The sequence below is a fragment of the Dermochelys coriacea genome, chromosome 3 (assembly GCF_009764565.3).
Source record: "Dermochelys coriacea isolate rDerCor1 chromosome 3, rDerCor1.pri.v4, whole genome shotgun sequence".
Taxonomy (NCBI): Eukaryota; Metazoa; Chordata; order Testudines; family Dermochelyidae; genus Dermochelys; species Dermochelys coriacea.
This window is the reverse complement of record NC_050070.1, coordinates 157,314,902-157,335,394: the sequence shown is the minus strand read 5'-3', so window position 1 is coordinate 157,335,394 and position 20,493 is coordinate 157,314,902. Positions and strand designations below refer to the sequence as shown.

General features: G+C 41.2%; 1 protein-coding gene across 1 annotated transcript in view; it reads left to right on the top strand.

Moving 5' to 3' along the window:
• ALK (ALK receptor tyrosine kinase) overlaps positions 1 to 20,493 on the top strand; it is a 553,261-nt gene that overhangs the window by 130,125 nt on the left and 402,643 nt on the right. The window contains exon 2 of the mRNA XM_038395333.2: positions 16,706 to 16,825. Coding sequence (XP_038251261.1) covers positions 16,706 to 16,825 — 120 coding nt within the window. The remainder of the gene's footprint in view (positions 1 to 16,705; positions 16,826 to 20,493) is intronic.

The window sequence follows — 20,493 nt, the reverse complement described above, 5'->3', positions numbered from 1 at the left end:
GGTCCCCAGTACTTGTTAGTGCCTTTGATGCCCAAGGCCTTTCAGGTGGCTAGGGACCTTATGGCCCTCTAGGCACCACCTACAGTGCGGTGGGCAGCAGACACTGCTAAGGCTCCCCCATCCAAGGGTAAGCCCGCCAGGGGTCTGCCTCAAAGGGCAATGGAGCAGTCGCTAGTTTCCAGAGCAGAGGCACCATTCCCTGACACTGCAACCTTGATCTCTGGCTCCGCAGCCGTGGTCTCCGGCCAGACAACCCATGCCTCCAGTACCACGATCACGGTCTCCGCTGATGTGCTGGGGATCACTTGCCTCTAGATGCTGCTCTCCGCCTTCCCAGTACCGACCTTCCACTTGGCAACCAATGCCCCGGCACAAGTCACCATCCCACAAATGATCTTCAGTGCACCAGTGACCACCTCTCCAGGGACACTCCCCACCATTGCGCCACCAATCCCTATTGACCTGGCACTGCTCTCCGGAGTGGCATCGGTCACCGCCTTTTCAGCACTGGTCTGCTGCTCCTGGCATCAGCTGCTAGATTCACGCTTCCATGGCTCCTCTGTGCATGGAGCCCCTCTTTGGAGAGGCTAGCCACTGGCTTCGCCCCTTCCACCTGCGGCCAGAGCAATGAGCCCCCCCCCTGCCTGGAGGAGCCCTGAGCGGGCCCCCCCCCCGTGGCCGGGGCACCCTGGGTTGGCCAAAGCCCTGGGCGCCCTGCCCCGCTGCACCTGTCCGGAGAAGCCACGGCCGAACACCTCCCCCCCACTTGCCTGGACGAGCCCTGAGCCAGCCGCAGCCATGCGGCACCTCCCCATCCTTCCCTCCCCTTCTCGGACACCAAGCTGCCTGGGGAAAACTACAGCATGACAGCATCTCTTTCTGAAGAAGAACCTGAGCTTTTGATATGCCCCGTGCAGGTTCCGGGGTGGCTGAGGAGGCGCTATGTACTATTCAGCTTCCTGGGTTCATCAGTAATCTCTGGAGTCCAGGGAAATTATTGATGAACCCAGGAAGCTGAATAGCACATGCCATCTCCTCAGCCACCCTGGAACCTTCATGGGACATAATAAAGCAAAAACTTCCTCCACCAAACCCATAACTGGGTGTCTGGCAGCCGCAGCAGTTCCAGGGGAGGCAGAGCTACCCACCACCCATGCCTCCATGGTCCCTGAGGGGAGACTCATCTGAGCTGGATCAGGAATTCAGCCCTTTGCTGTGCAAGCAGCGATCACTGGGAACTGGAGGTCAGGTCAGGTCTAAAAATAAGAAAGCAAAGAGATTGAACCTTTTTGGAAGAAAAGTTTATTCGACAGCCAGTCTCCAGCCCCAGGTTTCTAATCACCAAGCCCTGTTGGGGAAATACAAGGTTGGGGAAATACAATGTGATTGTGAGGGGCTTTCTCATGATGGCATGGGACGTGGCTGATTCGGCAGCCAGGGTGTAGCCATGGTCATGAGGTGCAGTTCGTGGCTGCACTCCTCCAATCTCTCCCAAGTAATGCAGTTGTCCAATCAGGATCTCCCATTCAAAGGGAATGCTCTTTTCGGAGCAGGACTGATGTGAGGCTGCATGGCCTGAAGGACTCTTGGGTTACATTCCACTCTCTGGGCCTTTACACACTGCAGGCTGCAAGGAAGCAGTTCTGGCTGCTTCCACCATCAAGGTCTTTGGGGCCTCCACGATAAGGCACTGTAAGGGAAAAGATAGAGACAAGGGATGTTAGTGATGTCGTCTTTCTTCCTCTCACTCGCCTGCCCAATCTGGTCCTGCAAGGCATCAGGGAGGATCATGGCAGACATTTTGATGGTGCTCATGAGGACGGTGTCCCCATTGAGTTCCAGGATCCACCCCACAATTTATTTTTGAACCGATTACATCCCTATTTGCATGGGCTCGAATAACCTCGGACCTCTGGGTGTTCAACACAATACCTTTGGGCTACGCCTTGAAGTTTTCACCCTTCCTTCCCTGTCCCTCTTCCGGGACCCTTCTCACAAGCAATTCCTCATTCAGGAGGTAGGAACTCTTCTCCAACAAGGGTCAGTAGAGAAGGTCCCTCGAGATATGAGGGGGAAAGGGTTCTATTCCTGACACTTCCTAATCCCGAAGGCCAAAGGGGGCCTCAGACCCATTCTGGACCTGCATTGCCTCAAGAAATATCTCAAGAAGTTGAAGTTCCGCATGGTCTCCCTGGCCTCCATCATCCCCTCCCTGGATCCAGGAGACTGGTATGCCACCCTCGACTTGAAGGACACATTTTCATATTTCCATTTTCCAGGGGCACAGATAGTTTCTCTGTTTCATGGTGGGCCAGCGCCATTTCCAATTCATGGCGCTACCCTTCAGCCTCTCATCTGCCCCGAGAGTATTCATGAAGTGCCTGGCTCCAGTGGCTGCTTACCTGAGGTGTTGAGGAGTACTGCTTTTTCCTTATCTCGATGACAAGAGAAGGTCGCAGGCCCAAGTGCAAAGGAGCCTTGACTTGGTGCACTCCACCTGTCGTGACCTGGATCTGCTAATAAACTAAAAGAAATCAACGCTGACCCCCATTCAGCGTATTGAGTTCACAGGAGCAATACTCAATTATGCAGGCCAATGCCTTTCTGACAGAGACCCATTTCCAGACCATGTCAGACCTGATCTCCCACGTGAGAGCCCACCCTCTCTCAACTGTCCGCATGTGCCTCAAGCTGTTGGGCCACATGGTGGCTTGTAATTACATGGTCTGGCATGTGCAGCTTCATCTCAGACCCCTGCAAGAGTCACTGGCATCGGTCTACATCCCCAACAGACATGATCTGGACCAGATGGTCATGGTATCGGAACACATCAGGTCATCCTGGAATGGTGGTTGGACCCCAACTCAGTGTTGAAAGGAATTCCTTTTGTGGTCTTGTCCCTTTCGGTGACTCTGGTTTCCAGCGCTTCAGACCTGGGTTAGGGAGCTCATGTTTGCAACCTCAGCATGTAAGGTTGCTGGTCACTGGAAGATCGCTCTCTTCAGATAAACATCATCCATTCATATCCCATTATGCCAGCACCCAGGAGGCCTGGGACGATGCCAGCTTCAATAGAGCAGTATTGCAAGCCACATGACCGTGAACTCTGAGCCCACCTCCGGGGATACTGCTTGTGAGTCACCTAGAATGGAATCTACATGAGCAAGCACTCGCAGAAGAAAAAACGGTTACCTACCTCTTGTAACTGTTGTTCTTTGAGATGTGTTGCATATGTTCATTCCATTATCTGCCTCCTCTGTCGGAGTTGCCAGCAAGAAGGAACCAAAAGGGCATAGGGCCGGCGGAGCGTCATATACTGGTGCATGAGTGCAGGACTCCAGAGGGTGCCCGAGCCGGCCCTACAGATACCGCTAAGGCAAAAAATTCCAACAAATGTGTACATGAGCGCACACAAACCTAGTATGGAATGAACATGAGCAATGCATCTTAAAGAACAACCGTTTCCAAAGGTAAGTAACTGTTATTTCTCCAACCTCTTGGGTGACAGTATTTGTTAGGGAGAGTGCACAAAGATTCATTTGAAAGGTACAGTACAGAACTTGTTCTCCACCAGGCTCCTGGAGTCCTCCATCCCTATGCTGACAGAATGGCTCAGGAACCCTCAAAGCTGCCACACTCTTTTTCCTCTGTGCAGTTTTCCCCTGAGAATGTAGTGTAGTAAAAATCATGCCCAGCATGAATAAATGATATGGCTGTATATGCTTAAAGGGATGTTGTCATGTCAGATTTCATCTAGATTTTGTAAAATCTCTATCTTAAAAAAAGCTAGAGACTAACAGATGTGTTTCGAGAAGTCTTACAAATCCCAGTGGAAAAAAAAGTTTAAAAATAAAACAAAAATTTCTCTGCATTACTTGTAACCCAAGCACTGCTGCCTTGTACAGCTGCTGGAGACCTGAAAATGAAGCTGACTGCAAACAAAAGTAAATGAACATTATAAGTAATGAAGCTTGAACATTTCTTTCAGTATTTGCCCACAACAGTATTAGTAACAGAGTAAAGAAAGTATAGTTTTATGGCTAAGACACTGAACTGGGACTTGAGAGATCTGGTTTTATTCCCAGCTCTGCTAAAGACTTCTTGTGTGATGGGTTAATCTCCAGTCTGTTTCCCCATCTGTAAAACTGATATATTAACACTATTTTTACTCACAGGGATGTGTGTGGTGCTCAGTTTATATAGTGGCGGGCGATAGATGAATAGATTAAACTCTAATAAAGTCTCCTTTTAAAAAAAAAAGAGGGGGTGGTGACAGTGGTACAACATTTAATTTTTTTAATCACGTAAAACTGGAAGAAAGTGCTTTGATTACAATTTTAAGTCCCATTGGCATGACATGGGATATGAATCCTAAGATGTTGGGCAGTTTTTGTTAAGAAACCAAAAGCACAGATGCTTATGGGAAACTCTTTCTCTGGCCTATGTATCAGGTTACAAGTTTATGGGTGAAAACCCAGCTCCACTGAAGTCAAGGGCAAAACTCTCTTTGACTTCAATGGAGCCAAGATTTCAGCTTTATGTGTTTAAAGGTTAGGTCTGGTTCATTTTTTAGTTAATAAGGCAATTCTCCCCCCCTTCATTGTTTTAAATAACCCCTTACCAATTTGCCCATGCAGAATAACAGCCTAACCCAAACTGTAGAACTACTTTTGCTCAATTTGACCTAGTAAATTCTTTCTAACTTTAATTATGATTCTATAACATCTAAAAATTGATGCCAAGTGCTACTCCTCCAAATTTAGAAATGTTAAACTTGGCTCTCACAGGCTTTCTCCCCTCAAATAATTTAGTGCTGGTGAAAAGGTGCCAGATCAATGAATCCGCAGATTGAGTGGGTACAGAATAGTCAACAGGAGTGCAAGTTTCCCACATTGCCATGCCAATATATCTCAACATCCACCTGGAGGGTAATCTTTAGTTGAAAGAGGTCTTCAATCTTCATCATTCAGTGCTTGGCCTCTTTGCTGAGATCACCAACAAGGGTGTTAGATGTGGGCCTTTGTCCACTGGGAAGTGTATAGAGATTATCGGTTTATTTAAAAAGGCCATTCAACAAACATGGAATGGTAACAATTTTCAGCCACTGCTAACTTGAGCTGGATTTGACTCACTGATGTAAGGATCTACATCCCATGACCACTTCCCAGATACACTATGGAACAAATTCTCAGCTAGCAAAAATCAATGAAGTTACTGGAGCTATGTTGATTTGGACCAGTTGAGGATCTGGTACTATATTTTTAAGCCCTTAGACTGAGCTGGGTAGGATACGTGTTCACTACTTTATTTTGGTAGCAACTACAGTGTGCTAGGTGCTTTCCATTCAGAAAAAGACATGATCCCCATTCCAAATAATTCATAATCTAGAGACAGTTAAGTAGAGCTGGCTGAGGAGGAAAAAAAAAATCCACATTTTTTTTTTCAAACAAACAACATTTCTTTCCATCTAAATTTTATTTGGGGAGGTGGGAGCAGAAATAAAAAAAAATCTGACAAATCCCAAAACCTTTTCATTTGGAAACATTGCCACAATTCTTCCTGAGCATTACGGTTCAGGTGCCTTGTGCTCACATTCTCCTCTGTAGGCCAGGCTTCCTGGTTGGACTATAACCTCCCACAATGCACCATGGTCTCCCTTCTTGGAGAGGGGAGCCAGTGCATCATGGGAGTCTCTGGCAATGCATCAGGAGAGATATAGATCAGATGGGAAGCCTGGGTCATACAGGATAATGGGGATATGAGACAACTAAAACTACAATTCCCATGAGACACCATGGCAGCATTTCCAAATCAAAACAGTTCAGTTTTGGGGTATTTTGGTTTTTCAATAAAAAAAACCCCAAATGTTCTATGTAAATCAGACACCTTGTTTTATGAAAATCTAAATTTTCAGTTAAAATTTTTTTTGACAGAAAAGTTTCATCAGCCTTACAAATAAGTGGGGAAAAAACCAACAAAAATCAACATTTAAGGGAGAGAGGTACAATATATTTGTAGTGTTACAAGCAGTTAATTTAACAGAATATATTTTAAATAAGACATGTAAACTATTCCCAGGTTTCTCATCAACTTATGGTTGTCAGTCAGTATTGTCTGTGCTTCATTCAGTGTGTTCCAGTGAACTCCCAAAATCTGTATACATCTGCTACCGCCCACTAAATACTACCTGCACAGTCCTTCTTTTCAACAACAATCCAGCATAGATTATCTGACACACTGTTTTTGTGCATGTCAGTCTTCTAGAGTGTGACACAAAATCATTATAACATAATACATTATTAAACATGTTTTCCAACTGAACAAGATGAGCTGACAGGCTGTCACTGAACATTTTTTTCACTTTAGAAAGGTTTGTAAAATTAAGGAATACATGCTGACTGGTGTTATACCCATCCGTGGGTGTAAGTAGAGCTGGCCAACTATTCAGAGCAAATCATTTATCTGAAGAATTTTGTGCCTTTCCTTATTTTGTAATTTAGCCACAAACGGATTGTGAGTTTAATGATTTTGTTTGCCATTCAAAAGGGTTTGATTGAAATATATTCATATAAATTATCTATCTATGGTTTATTCGTGATCTCCTCACTCTGACTATTCACTACTGTTCACAGTGTGTGATTGATTGGTCACCTTGATCACATGATATTCTCTCTCTACTTTTATGGATGACTGAAATGTTTATCAACAGGAGGAGAAAAATTGGAGATTTCAAGATGGCAGTGTGAACATTAGGATGAAATAGGCTCTTTTTATTTACATATTTGCGAACACGCAATTATAAGTTTTAGAGTAGCAGCCGTGTTAGTCTGTATTCACAAAAAGAAAAGGAGTACTTGTGGCATCTTAGAGACTAACAAATTTATCTGAGCATAAGCTTTCATGAGCTACAGCTCACTTCATTTTCTTTTTGCACAATTATAAGACTTCCACTTTCTACAAACATTATTGTGATCAATCATATGGAAAACAGAGTTATGTACGCCACCAAAGTCATCCTCTGCTTTCATTTAAACGTGAATAATTTTGTAGTATTCCCCCAAGGGCGTATTTTGGGAAATTAAGGGAATTGAAGTCAACTGAACAGGAAAACTTAAGGATTTAAATGTGGAGGAGGTTTGGAATTTCTTCCAATCAACAATATAAAAACTGCCTGAAATTTTCATCCCAAGAAAAGGTATGGGGAAAGGCTCCAGACCCAGATGCATGAATAATGACCTCAAAAAGATGATTAAGAGTAAGCACAGAACCTATGGGGACTGGAAAAAGGATTGATCAGCAAAGAGAGCCATAACTTGGAAATTAGAAAATGTAGGAATAAAGTGAGAATTGCCAAAAGTCCAGTTAAATTAGCTCTTGCCAAAGAAATTTAAAATAAACAGGGTTTTCAGTTGTATAAATAAAAAGAGATTAAGGAAGGATGAGGGTAGGCAGCTGTGCAGGGTGAATGGCAAGGAGATCGAAGATAATCTAATTAAGGCTCAAATACTAAACTAATACTTTGTCTTGGTTTTCTAGAAGGATGATGATATGAAACATGGGCATGAAGTCGGGAAGGCTGATGGAACTGAGTGTATGGAAAGGGAAATTACCTCATCAAAAGAGTTGGGGGTGAGAGAATAACTTCCTTCCCAGAATACTGAAATAACTGGCACATGAGATTGCTCATCTGACAAGAAGGATTTTTAATCTATCTCTTCAGGGGTAGTTCCATATAACTGGAGAATAGCTAATGTTGTACTTGTATTTAAAAAAGGGGGGGACTGATCAAGCAATTATAGATCTGTTACTCTGACCTTTGTAGTATGCAAGGCTTTAGAACTCATTGTGAAGGAAAGAACAATTACATACATTACTTCACCTTTACTTCCATGAAACATGGTTTTAACGAAGGTAGATCATGCTGATTAACTTGATTGGCATGAAAAAAATAAGTGATCTTTAAATAAGGAAAATGCATTAGATCTAATATACTTGAACTTCAGTAAAGCATTTGACATGGGAAATTATTAGTTAAATTAGAAAAGTGGGGATTACTACAAGAATTGCAAAGTGGGTAAGGAACTGGCTAAACAGGAGAAGGCAATGGGTTGTTCTGGAAAATGAATTATTGGATGAGAGGGAGGTTGCGAGTGAAGTTCCTCAAGGATCAGTCTTAACACCAATCTTATTCAATATTTTTATTAATGACCTTGGCAGAAAAAGTAGGAGTGTGCTAATGAAATTTGCTGATGATACAAGATTGGGAGGCATCATCAATACCGTGGAGGGTGGGAATATTGCATAGGAAGATCTAAATGGCCTGGAAGACTGGAGTGACAGAAATGGATGAAATTCAGTAGTACAAAATGCAAGGTCATGCACTTAGGGTTTAATAATAAGAGTTTCTGCTACAGGCTAAGGGCTCATAGTTGGAAGCAACACAGGAGACTAGGTGTACGGGTTGATCACAGCATGACTAAGAGCCACCAATGTGATGTGACTGTGGGGGTGGAGGGGAGGCAAATGTGATCCCAGGATGTATTAGGCAAGGAATATCCAGTAGAGACAGAGAAGTACTCATGCCATTGTAAAAGACACTGGTGGGACCTTATTTGGAATACTGTGTACAGTGCTGGTCACCCATGTTCAAGAAAGATTATTTCAAACTAGAGCAGGTGCAGAGAAGAGCTACTTGAATGATAAAGGGAACAGAAGGCCTATCTTATGAGAGAAGACTAGAAGAGCTTGGCTTGCTAAGTCTAGCAAGAAGGCTCAGAGGGGATGTGATTTTTTTTCTATAAATACATCAGGAGGGTAAATACCAGGGAAGGTAAAGAGCTATTTAAGGTGAAGGAAAATGGTGGCCAAGAACAAATGGGTGTAAACTGGCCACGAACAAATTCAGGATGGAATTTAGAAGAAGGTTTCTAACCATCAAAGGAGTCAGGTTCTGGAAAAGTCTCCCAAAAGGAGTTGAGGTGGGGATGGGGGTGCATAAACAACTTAGTTTTAAGAGAGTGGTGGACAAATTTGAGTGTGATTGTATGATGGGGTTGCTTGTGATGGTAGGGGACATTGGGGATCACTTCTGGTTTTTGTTATGTTCCTAAAAGCTCATGCTTCAGGGTTTCTGCCAGCCACCTGTTGCAGTCAGGAAGGGGATTTTCCCCCAGTATAGTTGTAAGTTAGAATTAAGGTGAGACCAAGCTCTTATCAAATTTGTGTAGCAGGAAACACAATAGTACCTGTCTATTCCAAGGCCGAGAGATATTTTGATACCTTCATTTTTTCTCAGTATGTTTTCCACAACGTCCTTGAAACATTCTAAATGTGGAGTTTGGCTGATTCTAGGATCCAAGTTTTATAAGAGCCATCACTGTAAATATGTTTTAGCAATCTGAGATAATTACAATCAGAGATAGAGTAATAAGGCAGTATCAACAAGTAGCACTAAGCAGGTATTTCTATGGAGATTTTTACTAACTGTATGTGTGAAAGAGAGAGAGTGTGCTGGTCAAAAAATAGGCAGGGTATTTTGTTAAAAATTCAAGATTTTAATATTGTTAAACATTAAAGAAATATTCTAAACTTTTCAACTTTCAATGGTAGATTTAGAGTTAGCGGGGCCCTGTGCTCAGCTTCATTTTTGGGGCTACCCCCATGGAACACAGCCAAGAAAAAGAACATTTTCTCTTCTCTCCTCTGCTCCCCGTTTTTCATTCTCCTTTTTCTTCATTCTCCTCCTATATTATAAGTAATAGGAAGTAAATGAAAATAAAGTGAGGTACCCTGACTGTTTTTGTAGTATAATTTTTTTTCCCACAGACTGCTTGAAAAGTGCTGAGGATCTTGATGGACTACTTAATGATCTTTCCAAATATTGTTTGTACCATTAGCTAAGTATTGTAAAGTGCTTTGGATAAGAGCGCTTTATTAAAAAAAAAATCATAACCTTTCCTCGGTCCTCCTGAATGGAGTTCTTGGACTACAGTTTGAGAACATCTGGTCTAGATGAAAGCTTGTATTTGAATTATGCTAACATGAAAAATGTGTAAAATAAAAAGTATAGATGATTCATGAATGGAAAAATAAAAGTTAACTTCCTCTGAAGAAACTTATTCAATCTGAAAAAAATATTTATTCAGATAGCTTTTTTTTCCTGCATTTTTTCTTTACAAAATCATCAATTAAGTCGTTATAAGTAATATTTTATAAAGAGGCACTTTCAATTGCCAATATTGCTGAACTTGTCAAATAATTTTTAACTCATTTCAATACAGAAAAAGAATGTTCACCAGAAGCATTTGTGACAGGTATTGTTAAAAATATGTTCAGAATGGTTTCTACATTTGGAAAGGTTGCCTGCAAACTGTCACATACAAGTCTATACAAATCAGCTGGTGATCTCGAAGAACAGACCTCATCATTTTTGATAAAATGAATGAAATGTTTCACTTCATCTTCAAAAAGATTTATGTCTATGTCCTCTTGGTAGAATTCACTTAATTTCTTACTGTAGTGGCTTTTAGCATTTTTGTCCATACTTCTGTCAAAAAACACACAAAATAGATCAACAGTTTTCTTTAGAAATTCACCTCTACTCTGCAATTGCACTATTATTGTGTCACAAATAACATTGACTGTCTCAATGATGATCTTCTCTTTCCCTTTTAAATTGATTTCATTGTCTCTAGTTTCATCGAAAAAAACTTCCTGGTTTTTTTTATGCTTCTCATCAGATATATCAGAGAAACCTATATTTTCTGTTAATGTTAGTGCCTCTGCTTCCACTGCGCTATAGTCATTTTGAACTTCCATGACAAAACTTGTCTCTGAGGCTAACAATTGCGCAGCATTCAATAAATTTGTATCAACCTTTTGCAGCGATTTGCTGATGGCATTAATTCTTTGAAGTAAACAATTTCACAAAAGAGTAAAAGCAGCAATATCATACTTTTCAAACTTTTCTGCTAAGGATTTTGCTTCAGTTTTTGCATGTGGTTTTTCAGAATTTGATGTGGCTATGTCTGATAAGGTTTTTTTTATAACATCATAGCTCATTTTCAAAGCCAAAACAGCATCTGAATGAGCAGACCACCTGGTATCACAAATTCTTTTGACTGTCAGATGTGTTCCATTTGCCTGCTCCAAGCATGATTGTAGAGTGAATGAGTGGAAACAGGTAAAAAAAAATATATGCATACTTGTTTTGAATGAAATAAAAAAAAATGGGTCGCTCCCTCACAAGATTTGGCTGCAACACCACAGATTAAATGTAAGGAATGGCTGGAACGTGGTCTGAATAAAGCAGAGAGATTTGCGTTGTTCAGTCTTGCCTGAATATTTTCCTGCCATATTTGTGGTGTTATCAAAACTCTGCCCATGACAATTTTTGATGTCCAAACCTAAATTTGCAATGATTTCCAAAGCAGTTGTCTCTAGACATTCAGAAATGTGGGATTTTAGTGGGACAAAACAAAGAAATCGCTCTACAACTTCACCATTGCTGATCACATATCTTAAAATTAATGTTAATTGGTCTACATGACTCACATCTGGTGTTGAATCGACTATTATGGAATAGTACTTGCCATCCTTTATTTCATCAGTGAATTGGTTTCTGAGCTGCTCTGCCACTATGGTGATGAATTCATTGTAAGTTTGGTGTGTTAAAAGTTGGTCTTCCCTGAGCCACAATTCTGATAATTTTTCAAATGTTCATTGAGAAAATTGTCAAATTCATTAAGATATTCAAGGCAGGTTAAAAAAATTACCTTTTTGATTTGACAGTGATGACTCATCATGTCGTCTTAGAGGTAGTCCTAAAGAAGACAGCAGTTTGACCGTGTCAACAACAGATCTCAGCACTTTCCTCCAATAAGAACAGTCCTTTTCAAACTGTGCTGATAACACAGAATCAATTCTTCCAGATACTTTACACCTTTGAACAAACTTACATGTAGCATTAATATGAGCTTTGGAAGTTTCATGATCAGCAATATGTCTTGCAATGTTTCTCCAATTAGAGTGCCCGTCCACAAATGTTTGTTTCCCTTTACTATGGTCAGGGAATAATTTGCAAACATAACAATAGACTGCCTTGGTGGTTTCCAAAAATATCAACCAATTTTTCATTTCTGTTGTCTCATTTTTCTTCCTCGGAAAATGGGACTCATGAAGACCTCTAAATTGCTTTTGTCCTCCAACCTCATACTCTTTTCTCAAATTTTCCATATTACCTACTTTTTTGGTTTATTTACTAAGAAAAATTCTATCATATCCAATTAAACAGATTTTGGCCATAATGCAATGTCTTCAGGATAGGTTTCTTCCCTTACTTCGACAAAATTACCAATTTTTGTAGTTTCATTGACACTTCAGAGTCCACTTGTTCAACTTTTGCAGACGTCGTGGTATCCCCACAACTCAGCAAGTGATCAGACAATACAGATGTTTCCTCGCCCATTCTTTTTGATGAATGTCCACTATTCAACACGTCAAGCTTTTTAAAATAAGATGACAAACTGTCTTTTTGCTTAGATTTGTCGTCTTGCCTCGCTTTCATTTTTTTGCATTTTTGATTGCCAGACTCATAGTGTCACTTCATTATTGCTTTAAAAAAAACCAAAAAAAACAAAAAAAAACCCTGATCTTGATTTTAGGCAGATTTTAAAATGTCTGAAAGAGCAGGGGCGTAGCCACAGGTGGGCCTGGGTGGGCCGTGAACCACCCAATTAGGTTTAACACCAATGGCGCTGGAACACTTTTAATAGTGGGGTGCTGAAAGCCAGCCCCCCCCATGGAGCAGGCTTCCTGAGTGCCCAGCCCTGGGGCCCCCTGTCATTGGAGGGCCCTGTGCCAGGGCACAGTACGTTTCACGGTAAATCCACCCCTGCCAACTTTGACAACTCCCCTCAATTTTTTAAAATATATTTACTTGTTTTGTCCCCCCACTTTCTTTCTAAAAGTGGGGGTGGTGGGTGGGGGGGAGAGAGTGTCTGTATGTTAAAGGGAGAAGAAAAACAAAAATGGAAAACAATTTTAATTTTTCATTTTATTGAATTGGAAAATTAGAAAATTTATATTAAAAAGCCATTTTTGATTAAAAAAAAGCATTGAATGACTAATTTTGAACAGCTGTCTCACTCCCTGTATATATGTATGTTTAAAATATAATGTACATATCATTGCATATATACTTACATGATCAAGTCCTGACTTCAGCAAATGTAAACTACAACCCTTTTAAATCCAAACTCTCGGTTAGCTAAATGAAATTCAAATTCCCTTCAAGTGTCCAAAGTCAGAATTTGGCCCTGAAAGCTCCTTTAGGCAGACATGTTAAAGATAGCCAAAGATGCAAACGAAGGATTTGAATGTTAAACCTCTGTACTGAAATTTGCCTCCTCTCTATAGTTTACTATATCCTGCCAAGCTTCTGGCTACTAAAAATGGAGCTGTCAGCTTCCAGTTGCTAATTCAATTATTTATTTAAAAGCTTAGCGTTGCTGCTATAGAAAAGTGGTAAAGCACCATGGCACAAGGAACCAGAAAGGATAGTTGGCATGTTCTGTAAGAGTTAGGGGAAGATTCCTCAAATCATTTTGGCTCAGATTCTGCTCCCTTAAGGAAGCAAAAACATTTTATTCTGTAAAATGACAGCAAAATAATTTATTTGTGGATTATTCTCGAGAGACTCATAAAAGCATGAGAAATTTGTTTATTTGATTTGTAGGTCCTATTGTAATTACTTTTCAGGACATGAAATACCTTGGAACTGCAATAAAGTAGAAGAGGAAAGGCCTTTCTTTCTCCTGACCTGTGACTCTTACCTGAAATCAAATCATTAATTCCTCATTGAGGAGCATGGCCTCTTGTCTATACAAAAACCTTTTACCCATCATCTTTCTCTGAAGATGACTTAATTGGGAAGAATTTATAACTTCTGATAGAATCTTCTTGTCTTTGTACTAAGGCCAATAATCCAAGCAAAGACCTTGAGATAAAGTTATATAAAGGATTATAAAGAGTACAGGGAAGCAAAAACATCATTAGGGTAAGATCAGTTGAACTGAATCTCAAGGCTGCGTCTACACTATATAATTTTGTATAAAATCCTGAATTGTTGTACTACCATTGGCATAACTCTCTTCTGTTTTAGCAATAGTAGAAGAGCTAGTGTAGGAGGGCTCAAGTATTTTTAGGTTTAAAAATTTTATTAAGATGTTTAAAAAAATGTGAATGGTACAGAGTTTAAGCGTAGAAGTTTCTGGTTATCGGGAATAATGTACAGATTATCAAGGGGTGCGAAGTTCGATTTAAAATTGGATGGCAAAATACATAATCTGCAATATCCCCAATTGGGGGTAAAAGGTTAATGGGTCAAAATATCCTCCTATCTCAATGTCTGTATGTTGTTCATATAATAGCTTTATGTTCAGGTGTGGAATGGATATGATGATGAGGATGGATTGACCCTCATTTGGTGAGATTTAACGTTCAATAAATTTATGGTTCCAGTTCATATGGTCCAATGGAAAAAGTCTCTCGGTCCCTTTTAGTCAATGCACGATGTCACTCCAGCTCACACCTCCTGATACTGTCATCTAGCCCTGCTCAGAGACCATTTTAATTCTGACTCCAGAATTTGGATAGGAAAAAACTCATTACACGCTTTTACAGTAAAAGCAAGTGCATTAGTAAGATATATTTCAATTGAGGTGAGGTTGGAATTAGAGTGGCATGAATCTGAAGAACGGGATATGTGCAATGGTGGGTTATAACTGACAGGGAGGTTGTTGTGAAGGTGAGGAGTCTGGGGGAATGTTTGGGTGTTATGATTTTGGGTTGGTAAAGTATAGTATGCCAAATGAGGTTGGTCAGGATGTTAACAGTGACTTAACTCTGCTAGTAGGAAATGCAGCTGAGTGACATTCACTGTAAGAGGGAGGGGAGTGTGTGTGTGTGTGTGAGAGAGAGAGAGAGATGGAGGCCTGCTACAAAGTTCAGATCAACATCTGATCTTTTTGAGAATTCAGAGGGTTCACAACCATGGTTCTATCTATCTATCATGAACATGTATACAAAAATTGCACTCATTTAAGGCTTTTAGAGATCAAGAGGCCTTTAAAGATCTTGTCCTTATGAAGCAGATAATTTGGAAGCAGGATGCTGAATCTCTCCACATTTTGTAGCGTCAATGGATGCTTACCCTATTATGTGACGGGGAGTATTGTTGTTGGTCACCCAGTCCCAGATCAAGTGACACTCTCTTATTATGTTTGTTTAGTGGAGTCAGCCACTTCAAGAACTTAATTTGTTCAATATATTATATTTTTAAATTCAGCAATACTAGTCTAATGACAGTAAAATTGTTGAAATAGTCAGACCCTAGCAACAAATAGGCCTGTTGTCAGATTTCAGGGATTTAATTACATTACCACCATGATAAAGTCTCAATGAAGGGCATAAGTCAACCAATAACCACCTGGGGTTAGATAGAGACAAGCCCCCTTGCCCTGAGCTAAGTCATTGCATAGTTGTGTATTATGTTTGTATGTAGGGAGATTACTCCTTTATTTACAGTTAAATATGGGATACTAGACTTGATGGTCCATGGGTCTGATCTACTCTGGCAATATCTATGTTGCTAAATTCCACCCAATAATATATAGTATTCAGTTATTTTACCATAAATTCACAAAGGGTCAAGATATAGTTCAGCCATCAAAGAAACTAAACTTTTGTCTACAATTCCAGGATGAGTGACAAAAAATTACTGTGTTGAAGCCAGTTTATATCCAAAGGTTATTGTTGCAATCAATAGGGTTAAAGTTAGCACACACTGTGTCTTTATATGAAAGGTTAGCACTTGATTCACCTCTTGCTTATGCCATTGTAACTCCCAATTTATACCAGTGTGAGTGAGATCAGAACCAAGTCCTTACAATCTTCAGAAAACATAAAAATTGTGACAGGGAAACTCTGAATTTCTTGAATTGACAGATTTCCATACCCCTGGAATTCTATTGCACCTGTCAGGCTTGCCTTATAATTCAGGCACCATTTCTCACATGCGTAGAGTCATCCTGGTCTTGCAGAGTGGCTATGGATAAAATAGACCATTGTAACCTGTTCTTGTTCATTGTAAGAGTCTAAATCCCTGAAGACTTGTTTCAAACATTTTAATTTATGCAGCAAAAACTCAACAGAACATGAATTCACCTGCTTTATGTGCAGGATTTCAGGTACCAAATACACACGCGCACACAAAGCTTAAAGCACTCTGAGGTCAAAGCAAAGCTTGGAAATACAGAGGGGTAGTGCTGACAATTCTGCTGAGCAACAGTTCTCATTTTCCATACGTAAAACAAACAATTGATCCTGACTCTCCCTGTTCACATATATGGGTAAAAGATATCCTTTCAGCCATTGAAACTACTAAAACCTACTATGAATCTGCCTCAGATTGAAACATAACTGTATATAATTGAATTTTCAGTTTCCAATGGATATGGTATTCTTTATGTCCTGTCATAAACAGCTGCTTAGTATTGCAATGTGTTGTTAAACTGTTTCTGTGCTGTACCCAAGAAGTGACTGCATTTCAGCACTTATTACCTATAGTCTGTAAAACACTTTAGGATCCTTCAGCCTGTTGTTTATATTGTATTTATTTGCATTTATTCTTTTCTTTTATTTAAAGGTCTGAGCACTTTGGAATCTCCCATGAATATTCCTTCTCTCCCCCCTGATTTCTCTGCCTGGAATTTAACTTGGGTCATGAAAGATGCTTCACCTTTCTTCCCTCACAGAGGACAGCATGGTAAGTAGGCTTATTTTCTATTCCCATGCAACTTTACATACATACTGTATCAGTAGTTCAAAACGTTTAAAGTAAGATGCTTCATGTTAAAATAGTCCCCCTACTATCAGAGAGGCTCTTCATGAACTGAAGGATCCACACTAGCAGATCAGATTGCTTGGTCATAACTACTACACTTTTAATTGACTTGGCAGGATGGGCGTGGGACAGATCTGGGATTATGGTTCAGACTGTTCTCTCATATGACCTAATTAATGATAATGTAAAACCACAGTGGTCATACAGTAGAATGATATGCCAGTGTTTTCCTGGTCAGGGCAGGACTAAGTAAAGATATATCCAGCATGCAATTCAGTAAAGGGACTGAAGGGGGATATATCCACAAGCAGTTTCTCATGAGAAGAGAGAAGGTGGAGAGAGGCTAATAAGATTTACTCACCCTAAGCCTGTAATTATCTGCTTGAGAGAAAAGTTTGACTGACCTATATGAAGGAGTTCTATATATCTTCAAATTTATGTTGCAGCCTTTTATGCTGTGCAATATATATTATTTGAACTGGCATACAATATCTGCTTCTAGCTGTTGTATCTGCGTGACTGATGAGGAAGCACCAATTTCATTTGAGAAGGGACAGTAGCAAATTTTCCCCACCTTGGCTTTCACAGAGGCTTCAAGGAGGATTTCTCATTTATCCTTTATTACTTCATCCTAACCTCTTTAAATTTCTCAGAAATATCATTCCAAGAGAAGGGTTTGTTCTAAGAACCTAAAATCATGTGGATTGGTTCCATCTAATGGAATCACATGTAGATATATGTACTGTATCTAAGTTTAAAATGACTTATAATGGCTTTTGGCTGATTATATAATCCGTCTGGATGAAGTTCTATCAATGCCCAACCCACCATTCTGCAATGAATTGCAGGAAATCAGTTGTATATGTTACACAAAGATGATTCCTTCTCAGTGCTCCAGAATTGGCAGAGAACAATATTTTCGTATATAACCCTTCTGCCAGGTGGAGCCAGCAGCAACAGGGGCCAGCTTCAGTATCTAGGGGTTCCTTTTCAACAATACAACACAAAACTAGTTTGAGCCCCAACCCAGTGACCTGGGACAATTACACACCACCCCCTGGGCGCCTCTAAGAGGCAATACTTCCCCTCTCACAAGCACAGAGTCTGAATGTAGCAAAAAACTTTTAATAAAAAGAGGGAAGTAACTCAGCATTAATTTGGGAAAACCCCACAACTAGGGTTCATAAATATAAACCAGCAAAAAACCCATTCCCAACTAAGTTGGGCAGTGTCCTTTTCCCCTCAGGGTCTTAAGTTCAGCAACTCCAAAGACCTTTTAATGTGCCCGTTCCACCCCACTCACAGTTACTGTCCTTGGCCAGTACAGCCCCAGAGTTGAGAGGTTCATTCACAGATTTCACCTCCCACCCTGTGTGGAAGGAGGGACAAGGAGGCACCTTATATGTGTTGCCCTGCCAGCCGATTGCCACTGTGCTCTGGCCCTCCCCGCCAGCTGCCCTGATGGTTGTGCACCTCCTTGCCAGCTGGCCACTAGCTGTGCCTCGCCGCCAGCCACCCTGCTGACTGCGCCTCTCCACCAGGTGCCCGCCTGGCTACTTGCCAAGATGTCTTCAGGGCCCCCCACTTAACACAGCTCTCAGTGATTTCAGCTCTGTGATTTCAGCTGTTAGTGGGGGAACCTCATTGCTGGTGCAAACTAGGCAGTCTCTTGCAATAGTAGGTCTAATACTGTCCCAAAGTAGGTCTAATATTTAGACTTAAGTATCAGTGATTTCAGCTTTGTAGCATGTAACAGTACTCTCAATTGAGTCTAAATTAGCTCTTTTATTATACAGTGCAGAGGAGAAGGGTCTAATGGTATCTAGGACCCTTAAACAGGGCCTGCACCATCAGGTACAAATCCTGTCCCCACCCTGTCTCAACTCATTGGGCTTTGGAACCTGCCTTGCAAGTGCTATTTTCAGTTGAGGGTGAGTCCCTCATCGGGGTATGCCAAATACAGTTCTGCTGCCCTCAGTTCACACAACAAGGATAACAACCCTTTATCATTCCTGCCCCAATAACAAGGAGACTGGGGATCCAACACCAGCCACAGTGGTCATTTGGGCAAGCAATCCCATCATGCTGAGCACCTAGGCAGGGTGGGTGTGCTAATGCAAATGAATCAGCTCCTGAAGTCCTTTTCCATAGCTCACCACTAGATGTCACGGGAGAGCTCATTCAGACTCTGCTTACATTTATAATGCTTTATATTTTCAAAGCTCTTAAAAATCTCAACTAGTTTACTGATAGTTCTGAATTTGGGTCAAGTATTTCCTATCACTTCCAGGATGTGCAGTTCAGAAGAATGAGAGGAGTCTTGAAGAGGGGCTGTTCGCTTTTTGTCACCATCGCACCTGGGGAGTTCTGGGATTTCCAGAGGTTGCTCTGTCCTATGCGTCTGCTTTAATTTACACCTGGACTGCAATGGACCCCAAGGCACTATCCAGCAACGTGGAATATCTATAGGACAGTTTGCTTTGGCCACACCCATGTAAACCAGGAACACTATATTCTGGGGACTGGGTGGTCCATGTTTCTGTGTGAAGTAAAGCCACTACACCAGCCCCCAGGGAACAAAACAAGAGGAATTGAGATGTAAAGGGACTGAAAGCAGCCTAGTCAGGGCCCTATTTATTGTTCATCTAAATCTCCCTGGCTGGAGACTTTGGTATAGTTCCTCCCTGCCAGAGGAAGAGGAGCCTTTGGTATTCTGTGTTATGACCCAAACACCCCTCTCTATTCATCTAAAGGGCACCAAGTCACAAAGGAAATCATTATCAAAGATGGGAACAGAATCCAGCTCTTCACAGTCCCAGTTCCTTTGCTCTCTGAAATGGCAAAGTGCCACTGAGTCTAGACGTGAGGTGGTGGTCTCAGCCAAATCTCCATTTTGACAGAGCCAATCCATCCATCTATCCAAACTTGAAGGGTTTTTTTTTTAAATGTAAAAGAAAAAATATTGAATATCACCAGGTCCCTCTTGGCCCCAACTCTGTCTCCTTTGGAAGTTACCCCAAATCTCAGTATGCAGGTGTCCTTCACGGGCTCCCTTTGATTAGGTGTTTGCTCAGGATGGGTTTGCACTATAACACCTAGTGGTTTATACAGATAGCATTCAAAGGGAGAAATACTTTGCACTTCTATGATTTCAAAGCACTTTGAAAATCATTATGTCTCACCTCACTCGTGTGAAATGAGTAAGCACCTCCATTTTGCAGGTGGGAAAACTGAGGGACAGAGTGATTAATCTGCTTCATATGCTCTGCATCACTGTGCGGTGCTCAGATACTACAGTCTTCAATATATTTATCCTCAGAACACCACTGTGAGTGAGGGAAGAGTTAGCCCCATTTTAAAGATGAGGAGCTCAGGCACAGAGACTAAGGCCTGGCTCCACAAAGGTACTTAAGTGCCTAACTCCGAGACTCAAGCACCTGAGTCCTGTTTTTAGGCAGCACTGTGATCCACAAAACTGCTCAGCTGCTGCCTAAGCTGCTAAACTCACTCAGTGCCTGAATGTTTGCAGTAAAAGTTTCCTACGTGCCTATGTTTCTGCCTCTCTGGGCATGCACACTGCTGCCTCACTA